Here is a 17057-nt window from a genome sequence, read left to right as displayed (position 1 = left end):
ACCAAAGAAAGCAAAGACAATTCCTTTGCCAGAAAAGATCGTGGCATCAGTGTTCTGGGATGCGAAGGGGATTCTGTTTGTAGATGATCTCCCCACTGGGAAAACAATTAAGAGAGAATACTCATGGACAAATTGCAACAAAAGATATGCAAAAAAGGCCAGGTTTAGCAAGGAAGAAAGTCATTTTCCATCTAGACTATGCACGCCCGCACATGTGCCGTCACTGTGGCAAAATTACACGAACTAAGGTATGAATTGTTGCAACATCCACCTCATTCATCTGATATGGCTCCGTCACACTTCCATCTCTTCCCAAAACTGAAAATTTCTCTTGGTGGATGAAGATTCACTTCAAATGAAAAATTGATAGCCGGAGTTGACAGCTATTTTGCAGGCCTGGAGGAAACTCATTTTCAAGATGGGATCAAGACATGGAACATCATTGAACCAAGTGCATTACTCTACAAGGAAGCCTATATTGAAAAATAAAAAAAATGTTTCAGTGATGTAAGTACCTTTTTCCTATTACTTTACAAACCACCCTCGTATATGACATATCCAGGATTTGAATGTGTGTCATCTTTATCTGCAATAGGATACACTGCTGTATGGAGTACCCTGCTGACTGTCTTCTGTGGAGGAAATCAGCACTAAGTTTTTCCAAGAATAATTTTATTGTGCTTTGGGTCATAGCTCATGACAGATAGTCAACAATCTAGTTATAATATAAAGACCCATTTGCAAACGTTTTAAGATTCATTAGTTTTGAGTGAGTTTAATGATGTTGCAGGGAGCACGGATAAGCCATATCTGTAACTTTTCCTTTAGGAGTGGTCGGTTTCCTGACCGATTAAAGTACTCGGTAGTGAAGCCACTTTATAAAAAGGGAGACAGGGATAATGTTGACAATTATAGACCTATTTCTATGCCATCAGTGTTTGCTTAAGTTATCGAGAGGGTTGTATATACAAGGTTACTGCAGCATTTAAATTCACATAATTTGCTGTCAAATGTACAGTTTGGTTTTAGAAATGGCTGAACAACTGAAAATGCTATAGTCTCTTTTCTCCGTGAGGTTTTGGACGGATTAAATAAAAGGTTGCGAACGTTAGGTGTTTTCTTTGATTTAACGAAGGCTTTTGACTGTGTTGACCACAAAATATTACTGCAGAAGTTGGAACATTATGGAGTAAGGGGAGTAGCTTACAATTGGTTCGCCTCCTACTTTAAGAACAGAAAGCAGAAGGTAATCCTCCGCAATATTGAGAGTGGTAATGATGTTCAGTCCCAATGGGGCACTGTTAAATGGGGCGTTCCCCAAGGGTCGATGCTGGGGCCACTGCTGTTTCTTATTTATGTAAATGATATGCCTTCTAGTATTACAGGTGATTCAAAAATATTTCTGTTTGCTGATGACACCACCTTGGTAGTGAAGGATCTTGTGTGTAATATTGAAACATTATCAAATAATGTAGTTCATGATATAAGTTTGTGGCTTGTGGAAAATAATTTGATGCTAAATCACAGTAAGACTCAGTTTTTACAGTTTCTAACCCGCAATTCAACAAGAACTGACATTTTAATCAGACAGAATGGCCATGTTATAAGCGAGACGGAACAGTTCAAGTTCCTAGGCGTACAGATAGATAGTAAGCTGTTGTGGAGAGCCCATGTTCAGGATCTTGTTCAGAAACTAAATGCCGCTTTATTTACCATTAGAACAGTATCTGAAATAAGTGACATTTCAACATGAAAAGTAGTATACTTCGCATATTTTCATACGCTTATGTCATATGGTATTATTTTTTGGGGTAATTCTTCTGATTCAAAAATGGTATTTTTGGCTCAAAAACAGGCTGTTCGAGCTATGTATGGTGTAAGTTCGAAAACCTCTTGTCGACCCCTATTCAATAGTCTGGGAATTTTGACATTGCCCTCACAGTATGTATTTTCTTTAATGTCATTTGTTGTTAGCAATATTAGCTTATTCCCAAGAGTTAGCAGCTTTCACTCAGTTAATACTAGGCAGAAATCAAATCTGCATGTGGAATGCACTTCCTTGGCTCTTGTGCAGAAAGGAGTGCAGTATTCTGCTGCATCCATTTTCAATAAGCTACCACAAGAACTCAAAAATCTTAGCAGTAGCCCAAACACTTTTAAGTCTAAACTGAAGAGTTTCCTCATGGCTCACTCTTTCTATTCTGTCGAGGAGCTCCTGGAAGAGCTAAAAAATTAAGCAAATTCCAGTGTTACATTCTTGATTTTCTTTATTTAAACTAATGACTTCTCGCCTGAATATGTTTCTTATATTTCATTTTATCTGTTTCTACAATCGTGTTATAATTTCATGTATTGACTCATTCCGTGACCATGGAGACTTCTCCTAAATGTGGTCCCACGGAACAATAATTAAATAAATAAAAAAAATAAATAAAAAATGTCTGCAATTGCACATATTGGGTGGACCATAGCGGCATCAACTTTCGCAAGGATTGCACTATCGGCATTCACTAAAGTCCTTTTTATTGCTACTTAAAAGTTGTAATTGCATTTTCCATCACAAAATAGCTAAACTATTTGGAGAAAAAGTACATAACTTTGGTTAATGCTCCTATAACACACGTATAGGTTAATCTTATTTCTAATTTGTAACGTCAACCAGAGCATCAGCCAATAACAGAGCATTTTCGATCACGTGACCAGGTTTTGATATTAAGTGATTTTTAAGGTTTAATTACATAAAAATGAGAGATATTTTGTGAGAATATTGACTGTAAATGTTTTTTAAATGTTATAATCAATCTGAATAACAATGAACTGTATTTTTAACAGGAAAATAACGTATTGTGGCTGTGTACTATGATACTGGACGTAATGATATTGTCTTGACATTCCTCTATCTCGTGCCTCTTGTGGTGCCATTTAATTATTGCCGATACATTGATGTGGCGCAGTGTGGCATGATGTCGGTGTGTCGTTACATGTTGCAGGCACATTCCAGATGCTGATGACGGCGACGTGCGGCTTCGTCCAGATGTACTTCCCCTGCGGCATGTACAAGCCCGCGCCACGGATGGCGAGGCCGCCCGGCTTCTACTGCCACATGCTGCTCGTCGGTTGCACCAGGTTAGGCGGCACTCCACCTCACATTTCACTGTAATTCACACAGTTGGTTTATCAGATACGAGCAGCATCTCTATAGCATTGTTCACTGACAATAATGTGTTGTTGTTGAACTGTTGAAAGGCACACATAGCGACTTGGACTAAATTTTTAATTGTCTGTAACGAATGGCAGCTGTCTCTAAATTCTGTACGCTGAGGTGATATGCACATATAGAGATGTGCATATATACGAGGGCAGTTCAACAAGTAATGCGACACATTTTTTTTTTTCTGAAACAGGGGTTGTTTTATTCAGCATTGAAATACACCAGGTTATTCCCCCAATCTTTTAGCTACACAACACTATTTTTCAACGTAATCTCCATTCGATACTACGGCCTTACGCCACCTTGAAATGAGGGCCTGTATGCCAGCACGGTACCATTCCACTGGTCGATGTCGGAGCCGACGTCGTACTGCGTCAATAACTTCTTCATCATCCGCGTAGTGCCTCCCACGGATTGCGTCCTTCATTGGGCCAAACATGTGGAAATCCGACGGTGCGAGATCGGGGCTGTAGGGTGCATGAGGAAGAACAGTCCACTGAAGTTTTGTGAGCTCCTCTCGGGTGCGAAGACTTGTGTGATTTCTTGCGTTGTCATGAAGAAGGAGAAGTTTGTTCAGATTTTTGTGCCTACGAACACGCTGAAGTCGTTTCTTCAATTTATGAAGAGTAGCACAATACACTTCAGAGTTGATCGTTTGACCACGGGGAAGGACATCGAACAGAATAACCCCTTCAGTGTCCCAGAAGACTGTAACCGTGACTTTACCGGCTGAGGGTATGGCTTTAAACTTTTCCTCGGTAGGGGAGTGGGTGTGGCGCCACTCCATTGATTGCCGTTTTGTTTCAGGTTCGAAGTGATGAACCCATGTTTCATCGCCTGTAACAATCTTTGACAAGAAACTGTCACCCTCAGCCACATGACGAGCAAGCAATTCCGCACAGATGGTTCTCCTTTGCTCTTTACGGTGTTCGGTTAGACAACGAGGGACCCAGCGGGAACAAACCTTTGAATATCCCAACTGGTGAACAATTGTGACAGCACTACCAACAGAGATGTCAAGTTGAGCACTGAGTTGTTTGATGGTGATCCGTCGATCATCTCGAACGAGTGTGTTCGCTCGCTCCGCCATTGCAGGAGTCACAGCTGTGCACGGCCGGCCCGCACGCGGGAGATCAGACAGTCTTGCTTGACCTTGCGACGATGATGACATACGCTTTGCCCAACGACTCACCGTGCTTTTTTCCACTGCCAGATCACCGTAGACATTCTGCAAGCGCCTATGACTATCTGAGATGCCCTGGTTTTCCGCCAAAAGAAACTCGATCACTGCCCGTTGTTTGCAACGTACATCCGTTACAGACGCCATATTAACAGCTCCTTACAGTGCTGCCACCTGTCGGAAGCCAATGAAACTATACGAGACGAAGCGGGAATGTTTGAAAATATTCCACAAGAAATTTCCGGTTTTTTCAACCAAAATTGGCCGAGGAAAAAAATGTGTTGCATTACTTATTGAACTGCCCTCGTACGTAAGGTGGTAGTATCACGTACACGAGATATAAAAGGCCAGCGCATTGGTGGAGCTGTCATTTGTGATCCGTGGTACTTACTGAAATTAAGGAAAATGTGTAAGGGAGGACCCACCAATATAACTTACTTTTCACACAACCTGTTTATTTAACAGTATATATACCGTGTTTTACAGATAACCAAAGCATTTAACCATAAAATTTTCTTTAACAAAATCAACAAATTTGCAAAATTCTTTTGCCCTGAAACCTTAAGTTGAATAAGCATTTAATCTTTGCAAAAGAAATTTGAAGTGCTGTGTTGCAAAACAGCGAAAAATATGACAATGATTACAAGAGGGCCGGACCAGCAGCCCGCCCGTTATCAGGTGAAACGGCGGTGTTTACTACCGTGCTGGACACAGTCTGCCTTATTAAATGCCCGTCTGCAACACAAGAAAACTATATAAGCACCATTGATGGCGAGAGTGAATCAATTAATCAAAACAAATGACTTAACTTTTAATTTGAAAGCTGTATGTCAAAAGGTTCAGGGTTAAGATGTGCACCTGTGCTTAAAGGTTAAACAGATTAGCAAACAATATGAAAAGGATAAGGCTTGCTTGAAAGCAACCAACCTCTTTTAATTTCAGTTGGCAAGCGTGGTGCGACTGGACCCCAACGCGTCCCTTCTGATAATTGACTAAAGCCCTAGTGACAGTTGGCTGTTAATATTTTCGAGGTTAAACTGATTGTCAGTTATTAAGACTGCTCTGAAGGAACATCTTAAAACATCACTTGTGAACACTTATTACAAGAGAACTCACTTGAGGGAACCACAAGATCCAGCTAAAATACACCAATAATGACTCGTTCTTTCAAACATGGAAACGAACAGCTTGTACAACTAACGACTGAGAAATGCTATTACAATCAAAGAATTGAACCGGTTAACAGCTAAATCTAACCACAATACCCGTCTTTTGTTTAACGGCAACCTGTGCCTTAATGCAATTGTTCCGGCTGTATTTATGACCGAGAGCTGATTAATTAGAACATTAATGATTGGGTACAAACCAGAAATGAAAGTGGCACAAATCTTCAAATGACAACTAGTGTCTTAGTACAATATTACTGCCTATATTTACGAGCAAAGAGCTGACCTAGTAAAACTCTGAGGGTCAGGTACAAACTAGAAAATAATGAGGAGGGCAGATAGACAAAGAAACAAATCACCAAGAGGATTACAGAATTTTACTCCCCTTTATCAGCAAGCAGTTCCACGGTGCGTCGTAGCACTTTCTGAGTGGTGCCGATGAAAGCCAGTTAGAAGAGGGCAGCCAAGCCACGAGTGGTCGTCTGTCACGAATGTTGCCAACCGACCGACAGAATGTCGGTCTGCCGCTTGTAGTTGACGCTTACCCTTTGTGAAGTACTCCGGTATCCTCTCTCTGCGCAGGCCCTCCTTGTGCAGGTCGTGGCTTCGGCCGCTCGGACCTCGTGTCCACCTCTTGTCGCGACCCTACTGCTAATCCCCAGACTTCGTACCTCTCTCTCACGCCAGCGAACCCCTTACATATATCGGCAAGCAAAGACCTTCTAAGGACACAACACACAGATACCAACTCTTCCTCATAGACATTGGCAATGGGGCCGCAAGAAGGATAGTCGATACTGGATCTGAGCCAGTGGCACCAGACAGAACAGTCTACTAAATCAGTGACACCACAGCTCGATTCGTACTCAGGTGGTTCATGTGGGAAGGTTCCGACACGATTGTGGCCGCACGGTGGGAATGAAGACTTTGAACGTGTAATGGTAGTTGCGAGTTAGACACTTGTGTCATTCCACTTTGGAAGTCATTAGGAAAATTAATATTCAAAGATTCACAGTGTCAATGGTGTGCCGAGAGTGCCAAATTTCAAGTGTTAGCTGTCACCCCCAGACATTGCAGTGGATGACTGCCTTCACTTATTGGCTGAGAGCTGTGGCATCTGTGTAGAGTTGTCAGTGCTAATAGACAAACCACACTGTGTGAAAAAAAAAATGCAGAAATCGATCTGGAACATACGAGAACATATTCACTAGGAAAGTGTGGTGAAATTTGCCATTAATGGGCTATGGCGGCAGACGACTGCACTTACCTCTGGCAGCAAACTGGAAACACTGCAAAGACTCCTGTTTACTTTGATATGCTATCCAGTATAGCAGTTGAAGAGAAAAATGCCAAAAGTGTATCGGTTCACACTACAGGCAGTGAGAAATTGCGAATCACCCTGGTGATGTGTATGCTTGCTGATGGAACAAAAATGTGGCCCTGTCTCGCCTCAGTTGTAAAACTATGCCACACAAAAAGCTTCTGCCTGGTGTAATGTTTCCTTGCAGTGGATAAGAATGAATGACCAATAAATTTGTTGTAGATTGGTTTCGTACAGACTGGAGCAGGAGGCCAGGTGTCCTAAAGAAGCACAGGATGTTGGTCGTTTATGCTTTCAGGGGGTGTCTGACACCAGCAATGAAGGCAGAACTCCTGAAATTAAACATAGAGCTTATTCTCATTGAAGAAGGAATGAATTTGCAACCACAATTGTTAGATTGGTGGTGAGTAAGCCATTTAAAGACCATCTGAAGGAGCTGTACAGTAGTTGGTTACTTCAGTGTGGTCAAGCCCCGACCCCTTCCGGGAAGTTGTTGAAGTCTCCAGTATCTCCAATTGCAGAATGGATCCAGACCACTTGAACATGCACATCCAGTTCACCAGTTGTGAACAGCTTTAAGAAGAGCTGTGTAACAAATGCATTAGATGGGGGTGAGGACAATCTACTATGAGTAACGCCGGCCAGTGTGGCCGAGCGGTTCTAGGCGCTTCAGTCTGGAACCGCGCGACCGCTACGGTCACAAGTTCGAATCCTGCCTCGGGCATGGATGTGTGTGATGTCCTTAGGTTAGTTAGGTCTAAGTAGTTCTAAGTTCTAGGGGACTAATGACCTCAGCAATTAAGTCCCATAGTGCTCAGAGCGGTTTGAACCATTTTTTACTATGAGCAACAATGGGAAGGAATGCAAAATAACCATGACAGTGGCAGTGACATTGCAGATTCTGTGGACCATTTTGGTGACGAGGACTAAGTGGCATCTGTATCTGAGTAAATGAGGTCTTTGTCTGATTTTATTTCCTTGTAATGATACTTTTATTGTCTCCTTCAGTTATGTGTAATAAGGTAACCATTCGTAAGTTTTCAAAATAAACCTATTAAGTTATACATATTTTTCTGTAATAACTTGTTGAACAATTGGGGGGTTAGCTTGCATGCAGAGTTGTCTTGGATCCTGAGATATTTGGAATTTCATTACATTTGTCTTTTTCAAAAAAATAGTTTCCTAGATGTGCAAATGCAGAATCCTGGCTAGAGTACATTGCTTTATACTAACACTATTACTTGTCATCTAGCCAATAGAACTATTCAGTCCTTGAACTTAGATTTTCAGTTAATTTGTAAAAAGAATGGTTCATGAGGGATATTTCACAATTTTCTTCAGAGCTTCTCTAAAGGAAATCACATGTAAGACTATTGTGACCAATTCTCGAATATTACTCCATTGTTTGGAATTGTTATGAAGCAGCCGTGGCAGCAGACATCATACAAATTAATAACTGCACTGCCAGTAGCTTAAGAGGGCAATCCGGCCCGTACAAAAGTGGAACAGATATGCTCAGTGTCTTTGTGCAGAGTAGGATAGAATGTCACTAATATTGGTACTGAGTACCCTTTTCTGCGGTCTCTCTCAAACAGTGGCTTGTTGGATACACTGGTTGTCCCAGGAGGAATGGCCAGTATTTAGGGGATATAACAGGAACAATCATTTGAAGGAAAAAGTCTACTAAATGTGGGGTCTAAAAATCAGACATTAAAAGTAATGAGCAGTCATTCAGTTGAAGAGATGTGTTTCACATTATTGAAGTGAACAAGTATTTATTGCTCTTAAGGTAGACATGTTGGAGCCCACATTACTAGACATTTTTTTCTTGTTGTGTTCCATACTACCACCTCTCAAAATATGGAAAGCAAAGAACTTGCAGTAGGAGAGATTTATTTCACTGTCTCAAAGATGATGTCTATTAAGGTCTGTATGCTAGAGCCCATGATACTAGAATTTTTTGCTTTGAATGATAGTTCCTGTCATATCCCAAATAGCAGAACTCATCCACTAGTTTGTCTTGTTTCCTAATTTAATTTCTCTAGCATCACCTGATTTAATTTTACTACATTCCATCATCCGTTTAGCCACTCTGTTTGGATTCTGAAGATTTTGGTCCACTGTGACAACCTGATCCTGCTAGAGGGGGCTACTGAGCAGGCTTTCCTACGCCAACATCACTGTATTGGCATATTCTTCAGTATCAGTAAGGCATACAATACTACTTGGAGACACAGTATTCTCACACAACTACATCACTGGGGCTTTCGTGGCCACCTCCCGTCTTCATACGGTCTTTCCTGTCTCGGTGGCTTTTGGAATCTGAGGTGGTGACATGTTGTCTGATCGTCTTGAGCAGGAGAATGGTGTTCCCCAGGGCAGTGTTTTAAGTGTTACCCTCTTTATCATAGCCATAACCAGAGTCACTTCTATGGTAAGGAGTACTGTCCAGTGCTTCTTATTTGTGGACGATTTTACTGTTTTCTGTTCCTCCTTCAGTGTTGCAAAAGCGAGCCGTCAGTTGCAATCTACACTGCGGAGGTTAGAGAAATGGGCTGCAAAGATGGATTTCCAGTTTTCTACAGGTCTCTGTGTGTGTGTGTGTGTGTGTGTGTGTGTGTGTGTGTGTGTGTGTTTTCATTTTAATCATTCTCGCCATATTTTTAGTTTACCTGTCTTCCATATGGGGACACCATTCCACCACTCTACATTTTAGAAGCTTAGTGAAGTTTCTGAGCCTCATTTTTTACTCCAAATTATTGTGGTTGCTACACCTGAATGACCTGAAAGCCAGAACCCTCAAGGCATTGAACATCATAAAGTACCTTAGCCACAGGTGTTCGGGAGCAAACAGCGCACGTCTGCTCCGGTTTTATCAGGCTTCCGTGCGTTCGTAGCTTAATTGTGGATGCACAGTGTATGGCTTGGCGAGGCTTTCTCGTGTGAAGATCATTGACACTGTCCACCATGAGGGGATTTGGTTGGCCAGGGGTGCTTATAGCATGTGTCCCATACCCAGTCTCTGTGCTGAGGCCGAGAAACCGCCACTCACCATCCTCATGGTACGTGAGGCATGTAAGTACCTCACAGCTGTGACTTCACTTGCGTACCATACTGTTGCCCATCTGTCTCTGGAACACACGTTATCCAGCCAACAACGATCCACAATGTCATTTGGGATCCACGTGCAGCATGTGCTGCCGCCTTCGTTACTGCGGAGGCCCAAAGTAATTTTGGATTTGGTCCAGTACAGAAGAAATTGCACTCCTGCTTCTGGTTTCGATATGATGTTTCCTGACATTTTATACGAGCACCACAACTATGCAGCTGTATTTACGGATGGATCTAAATGGGGGATCTCACTAGGTTGCTCTGTTGTTTTCCCAGATCATGTCCTCAAGGTCCAACTGCCTGATGGCTTTACTATCTTCGGTGCAGAATTACATGCGATCTTGCAGCCATTGGAACAGATGAGACATTCTTCCAATGCTAAATTTATTGTCTGTCATGATTCTCTGAGTGCCCTTCACTCTCTACTACGAGGGCGGTTCAGAAAGTAACCTCCGATTGGTCACAGTGCGGGTTGTGGGGGGAGTAGCGACGCCATCTGTGCGTTCATGCACTCAACAGGTCAGTCGGCATCAAGCCGTGGTCGAGTGAACGTCGTACCTGCGCTAGTTTAGTTTTTGTGGCAGTTTGAAATGTGTGCTGCAATAGAAAACCCCACCAAATGTGAAGTGCGTGCTGTCATAAGGTTTTTTACAGCCAAAGGATATTCTGCAGCAGCTATTCATCGTGAGCTTTGTGCCGTGTACGGACCAAGAGTTATGAGTGAAGGAGTTGTCCGTGAATGGGTACGTTTATTTAAAAGTGGACGAGAAAACGTTCATGATGAAGAGAGGAGTGGTAGACCATCATTGGTGACTGACGAACTCGTTCAGACAGTCGATGCAAAAGTTCGTGAAAATCGACGTTTCTCATTGTCGGAGTTGTCTACTGGTTTTCCACAGATTTCTAAGACTCTCTTGTACGAGATAGTGACAGCAAGATTGGGTTACCGTAAGTTCTGTGCACGATGGGTGCCCAAAATTCTTACCGACCACCACAAAACTCAAAGAATGGCCTCTGCATTAGACTTTCTGTCACATTATGAGGACAAAGGAGAACCATTGTTAAACAGAATCGTGACCGGTGACGAAACCTGGATTAAGTACGTGAACCCTGAGACAAAAGAACAATCAAAGATGTGGGCACATTCAAATTCGCCTACCAAACCAAGAAAAGCCTCGCAAGATTTTTCTGCCAGAAAACTGATGGCAACGGTGTTTTGGGATGCCAAAGGGGTGTTGTTGGTTGAATTCATGGAACGTGGTACGACCATTAATCAAGACGTGTACTGTGAAACAATAAAAAAGTTATGACGGGCTATATAGAACAAACGCCGTGGTATGCTGACTTCCGGTATCGTTTTTTTGCACGATAACGCCCGTCCTCACTCTGCTCGCAGAACAACGGCCCTTCTTGAGTCCTTCAAGTGGGACGTTATCAACCATCCACCTTACAGCCCAGACCTGGCGCCAAGTGATTATCACCTCTTCATGCATTTGAAGAAATGGCTCGGATCACAGCGGTTTGATGACGACTAAGAGCTCAAAGATGCTGTCACAGGCTGGCTCCAGGCACAAGCGGGTGATTTTTATGCAGAAGGAATTTCAAAGCTTGTGAAGAGATACGATAAGTGCCTCAATCGCTATGGAGACTATGTAGAAAAATAGTGCAAAGATGTAGTTGTAAGATGTATATATTAAAATATTTTTATATATAAAAACAAAGATGAGGTGACTTACCGAACGAAAGCGCTGGCAGGTCGATAGACCTTTTTAAAATCTACAAAAGTGACCACTGTGTTTCGGGTGTTTCTCATCTGGAGAATCATTTTCAGATTCCAGATCTGCTCTATGTATGATTGTCCCTTGCGAAATTATTATTATTATTATTATTTTAGTGTGTTAACAGAGTGACTGGCTAGCGCATGTTTTTCATAAGCAGTCAGCCAGTCACATTTTTGTGTGCCTTTCTTTTAGCTCCTCTGTCATTTTAATTGTGTTTTAATCTTCTGTATAGCACATTTTAGTATTTCTTAGTTGTCTTAGCAAGTGTGTTAATATTTTCGCCATTTTATCCACATTCATTTCTTTCATTGTTTGTCAGGGCACTGATAACCTCACTGTTGAGTGCCAATAATCTCCAAGCACACACACACACAACACACACACACACACACAACACACACACACACACACTTGCATACATTATCCTTGTTTTGCGTTTGTTGCTGTTCATCTTACATCCTCCTTTCAAGGCACTGTCCATTCCGTTCAACTGCTCTTCCAAGACCTTTGCTGCCTCTGACAGAATTACAATGTCATTGGCAAACCTCAGATTTTTCATTTCTTCTCCCTGAACTTTAACTCTTACTCCACATTTTTCTTTGGTTTCCATTACTACCTGCTCAGGGTACAGATTGAATAACATTGGGGACAGGCTACAACTCTGTCCGACTCCCTTCTCAAACACAGTCTCCCTTTCATGCACCCCAACTCTGACAACTGCCATTTGATTTCTGTACAGGTTGTAAACAGCCATTTGTTCCCTGTATTTTACCACTGCTAACTTCAGAATTTCAAAGAGAGTGTTCCAGTCAACATTGTCAAAATCTTTCTCTAAATCTACAAGTGCTGTAAACGTAGGTTTGTCTTTCTATAACCTATCTTCTACAATAAGTAGTGCCTACACTTGTCCAGAATCGAACTGATCTTTCCCGAGGGCGACTTCTCCCAGTTTCTCCATTGTTATATAAAGAATTCGAACAAGTATTTTGCAACCATGCCTTGTTAAACTGATAGTTTGGTAATTTTCACACCTGTCAAAAACTGTTTTCTTTGGAATTGGAATTATTATATTCTTCTTGAAACCTGAGGATATTTCGCCTGTCTCATACATCTTGCATACCAGATGGAAGAGTTTTGTCATGGCTGGCTCTCCCAAGGCTATCAGTAGTTCTGACAGAATGTCTACCCCCGAGGCCTTGTTTTGACTTAGGTCTTGCTGAGCTCTGTCAAATTCTTCTTGCACTGTCATATCCCCCATCTCAGGTTCGTGTATGTCCACTTCCCTTTCTATAATATGGCCTTCAAGTTCATCTCCTCGTATGGACCTTTAGTATATTCCTTCTACCTTTCAGCTTTTCCTTCTTTGTGTAAGACTGGTTTTCCATCTGAGCTCTTGATATTCATACAGCTGTTTCTCTTCTCCTGAAAGGCCTCTTTAACTTTCCTGTAGGCTGTATCTATCTTTTCCTTGTGAAATATGCTTCTAAATCCTTACATTTGTCTTCTAGCCATTCCTGCTTAGCCATTTTGCACTTCCTGTCAATCTCACGTTTTAAACGTTTATCTCCCATTTTGCCTGCTTCATTTGCTGCATTTTTAAATTTTCTCCTTTCATCAGTTAAATTCAATATCTCTTATGTTACCCAAGGATTTCTGCTAGCCCTTGTCTTTTTACCAACGTGATCCTCTGCTACTTTCACTATTTCATCTCGTAAAGCTACCCATTTGTCTTCTACTGTGTTCCTTTCCCCAGTTCTAGTCATCTGTTGGCTAATGCTCCTTCTCAAACTCTCAACAACCTCTGGTTCTTTCAACTTGTCCAAGTCTCATCTCCTTAATTTCTTACCTTTTTGCAATTTCTTCAGTTCAATAAATGGAGGTCAGAGTCCACATCCGTCTCTGGAAGTGTCTTACAAAATGTGGTTCCTAAGTCTCTGTCTAACCATTATGTAATCAATCTGAAATGTTCCAGTGTCTCCAGGTCTCTTCCACTTATACAGCATTCTTTTATGATTCTTAAGCAAAATATTAGCGATGATTAAATTCTGCTCTGCGCAAAATTCAGTAGGCAACTTCCACTTTCACTCTTGACTCCTGGTCCATATTCACATACTATTTTTCCTTCTCTTCCTATTTCTACTATTTAATTCAAGTCCCCCATTGCAATTAAATTTTTGTCATCTTTAACTATCTAATAGTTTCTTTTATGTCATAATACATTTCTTCAATCTCTTCTTCTTTTGCAGAGCTAGTTGGCATGTAAACCTGTACTGCTGTGGTAGGTGTGGGCTTTGTGTCTGTCTTCGCTGTGGTAATGCATTCACTATGCTGTTCATAGTAGCTTACTGGCATTCCTGTTTTCTTGTTCATTATAAAACCCACTCCTGCATTACCACTTTTTGTATTTATAACTCTGTATTCACCAGACCAGAAGTCCAGTTCCTCCTGCCACTGAACTTCACAATTTCCCACTCTATCTAGCTTCAACCTATCAATTTTCCTTTTTAAATTTTCTAACCCACCTTCCTGATTAAGGGATCTAACATCCCATGCTCCCATCTGTAGAATGCCAGTTTTGTTTCTTCTGATGACGACATCCTCCCGAGTAGTCCCCGCCCGGATATCTGAATGGGGGACTATTTTACCTCCAAAATATTTTACCCAAGAGCATGCCATCATCATTTAATCATACAGTAGAACTGCATATCCTTCAGAGGAATTACAGCTGTATTTTTTCCCTCGCTTTTAGCCGTTCGCAGTTCCCGCGCAGCAAAGCCATTTTGGTTGATGTTAAAAGGCCGGATCAGTCAATCATCCAGACATGCCCCTGCAACTATTGAAGAGACAGCTGCCCTTTCCAGGAGCCACATGTTTATCTGCCCTCTCAACAGATACTCCTCTGTTGTGGTTGTACCTGTGGTACAGCTGTCTGTATCGTTGAGGCAGGCAAGCCACCCCACCAACAGCAAGGTTTGGGGGGGGGGGGGGGGGGGGGGGTTCTGAAGTTTATTGATCACAAAAAATGGAATGAAATAATTTGAGCCATTGTTGGTGAGTTTGGCCTTTACAAAAATTGTATAAAATTGTCCACCAAAATCCTTCATGTCAAATTTTCGTTTTTTTATTACAGTTGTGGCCCTCCTAATAAAGATTTTCCTAGCAGCCAATACTGATACAATGCACATCTGATAAATAATAAATTTATTTTGTGATCTAGATGAGAAGTATTTTACAATGTTGTTGTTGTCATTTCCAGTTGTTTTCTGATTCAGTGCTGCTGACCGTGCTATTTTATCCTGTGGGAGCATCTTCATCCTTGCATGGCTCCTGAAGCCAACATCCACTTCAACTTGTTTACTGCATTCCAGCCTTGGTCTCCCTCTACAATTTTTACTACCTATGCTTCTCTCCATTACCAAGTTAATGATTCCCACACAGATTTAAAATGTGTCCTATCAACTGAGCCCTTCTTTTTCTTAAGTCATGTCATGCCACATTCTCTCTCTCTCTCTCTCTCTCTCTCTCTCTCTCTCTGTCTCTCTGTCTCTCTGTGATTATTCGGTACCTCTTCATTAGTTGTTCCAATATACCCTTGCAATCGTCAGCCTTTTCTTTAGAATCACTTCTCAGAACCCCCTTTCGTGAAGCACTTATCATTCATGTTTCACTTCTGTATAGGGCCGCATTCAGTACAAAGACATTTAGATATGTGTCTTGATACTTAAATCTGTGTTGGGTGTTAACAAATTTCCCTTTCTCTAAAATGCTTTACTTGGTGTTGCCAGTCTTGATTTTATATCTTCCTTACTTCACCTGTCACCAGTTATTTTGCAGGCCAAATAACGAAATTTGTATGCTGATTTCAGTATCTCATTGTCTAGTTTAATTCCCTCAACATCATCTGATTTAATGCAAGTATATCCTACTGTATGAGAGGTGTTCAATAAGTAATGCAATACATTTTTCTTTCGAACAACTTTGGTAGAAAAATGTGGAATTTCTTACGGGACATCGTGGAGCATTCCCACTTCAGCCCATATAGTTTCATGAGGCTCCAGTAGGTGGTGACACTGTACGTAACCTTCAAAATGGCATCTGTAACAGAGCTGCATCCCAAGCAGAGAGCTGTCATTGAGTGTCTTGTGGTGGAAAAGAAGAGCACAGCAGATATTCGTATGTGCTTGCAGCATTTCTACGGAGACCTGGCAATGAACAAAACCACGGTGAATAACTGACCCAGTCATCTGTCACCATCGCAACCAGGTTGTGCAAACCTGTCAGATCTCTGCATGCTGGCCATCCGTACACAGGTGTGCTCCTGCAGTGTTGGAACATGCGAATACTCTCATTCGAGGCGATTGACAGATCACAATCAAATGCCTCACTGCACAAGTGGACGTCTTAGTGTTTTGCTGAAAACACTGCTTCGTATACTCAAAGGAGTATTCTTCTTTCACCCTACAGCCCAGATCACACACCTTCCATGTGGCTGGGCCCCTGAAGGATTCACTCCACAGGAAGCATTATATATACGATGGGGAGGGTATTGATGCAGTAGTCGACGTCGACCAATAGAATGGCACCGTGCAGGCATACGTGGCCTCCCAGTATGCTGGCATAAGGCTGTCGCATTGAATGGAGATTATGTGGGAAAATATGGTTTTGTAGCCAAAAGAATGGGGAATGATATGGTGTGTTGGAATCCTGAATAAAAGCTACCTTCTTCAGAAAAAAAATTGATGCGTCACATGTTGAATGCCACTTGTACTTTTGTTGATGTCGATCTTATAAGCTAATTTAAAACACAGTTCATGTCTCCAGCTGCTCTTCTGAGTGCTTAGCTTTATGTGACAGAATTAAACTTTCTTCAGCATACCTCAAGGTTTTTATTTCCACTGCTTGAACTTTTAAGGGGAGTTCCCCTATCCCAACAATGTTAAATTTAGTGACTTGGCTTCCCTGTATTTCAGGAACCACAGTAGCCATTGACATGAAACTTTTACAGGACATTAAACTGTATGTTCTGAGTCTACTGAAGCGCCATAATTGTGTTTCAGCCACTGATTTCGGAAATAGATTTTTTTAATTACACAGCTAATATTTTGTGTACTTTCTTTGTACGTTATCCTAAATATTTTTAATTATGCATAACATTATGTTCTTCTTTTAGTTCAGTAGACTCAGGGTATGTATGTTATTACTCCCTGAAAATTTGAATACTCTACTCGAAGTGAGATTTAGGGAAAAATGCAACAGAAAATGTAAATTTTCAGGAACGGCTTCTAAA

The 17057-nt window shown here is 41.6% G+C and overlaps 1 protein-coding gene across 2 annotated transcripts in view; it reads left to right on the top strand.

Moving 5' to 3' along the window:
- The window catches only part of LOC124554163 (solute carrier family 35 member E2A-like), a 156744-nt gene that overhangs the window by 27957 nt on the left and 111730 nt on the right, over positions 1–17057 (top strand). For both annotated transcript variants that reach the window (XM_047128235.1, XM_047128234.1), the window contains exon 2: positions 2991–3126. In XM_047128235.1, the coding sequence (XP_046984191.1) occupies positions 2991–3126 (136 nt within the window). The remainder of the gene's footprint in view (positions 1–2990; positions 3127–17057) is intronic.

The sequence above is a fragment of the Schistocerca americana genome, chromosome 11 (genome assembly GCF_021461395.2).
Source record: "Schistocerca americana isolate TAMUIC-IGC-003095 chromosome 11, iqSchAmer2.1, whole genome shotgun sequence".
NCBI lineage: Eukaryota > Metazoa > Arthropoda > Insecta > Orthoptera > Acrididae > Schistocerca > Schistocerca americana.
This window is presented reverse-complemented; position numbering and strand designations above follow the sequence as displayed.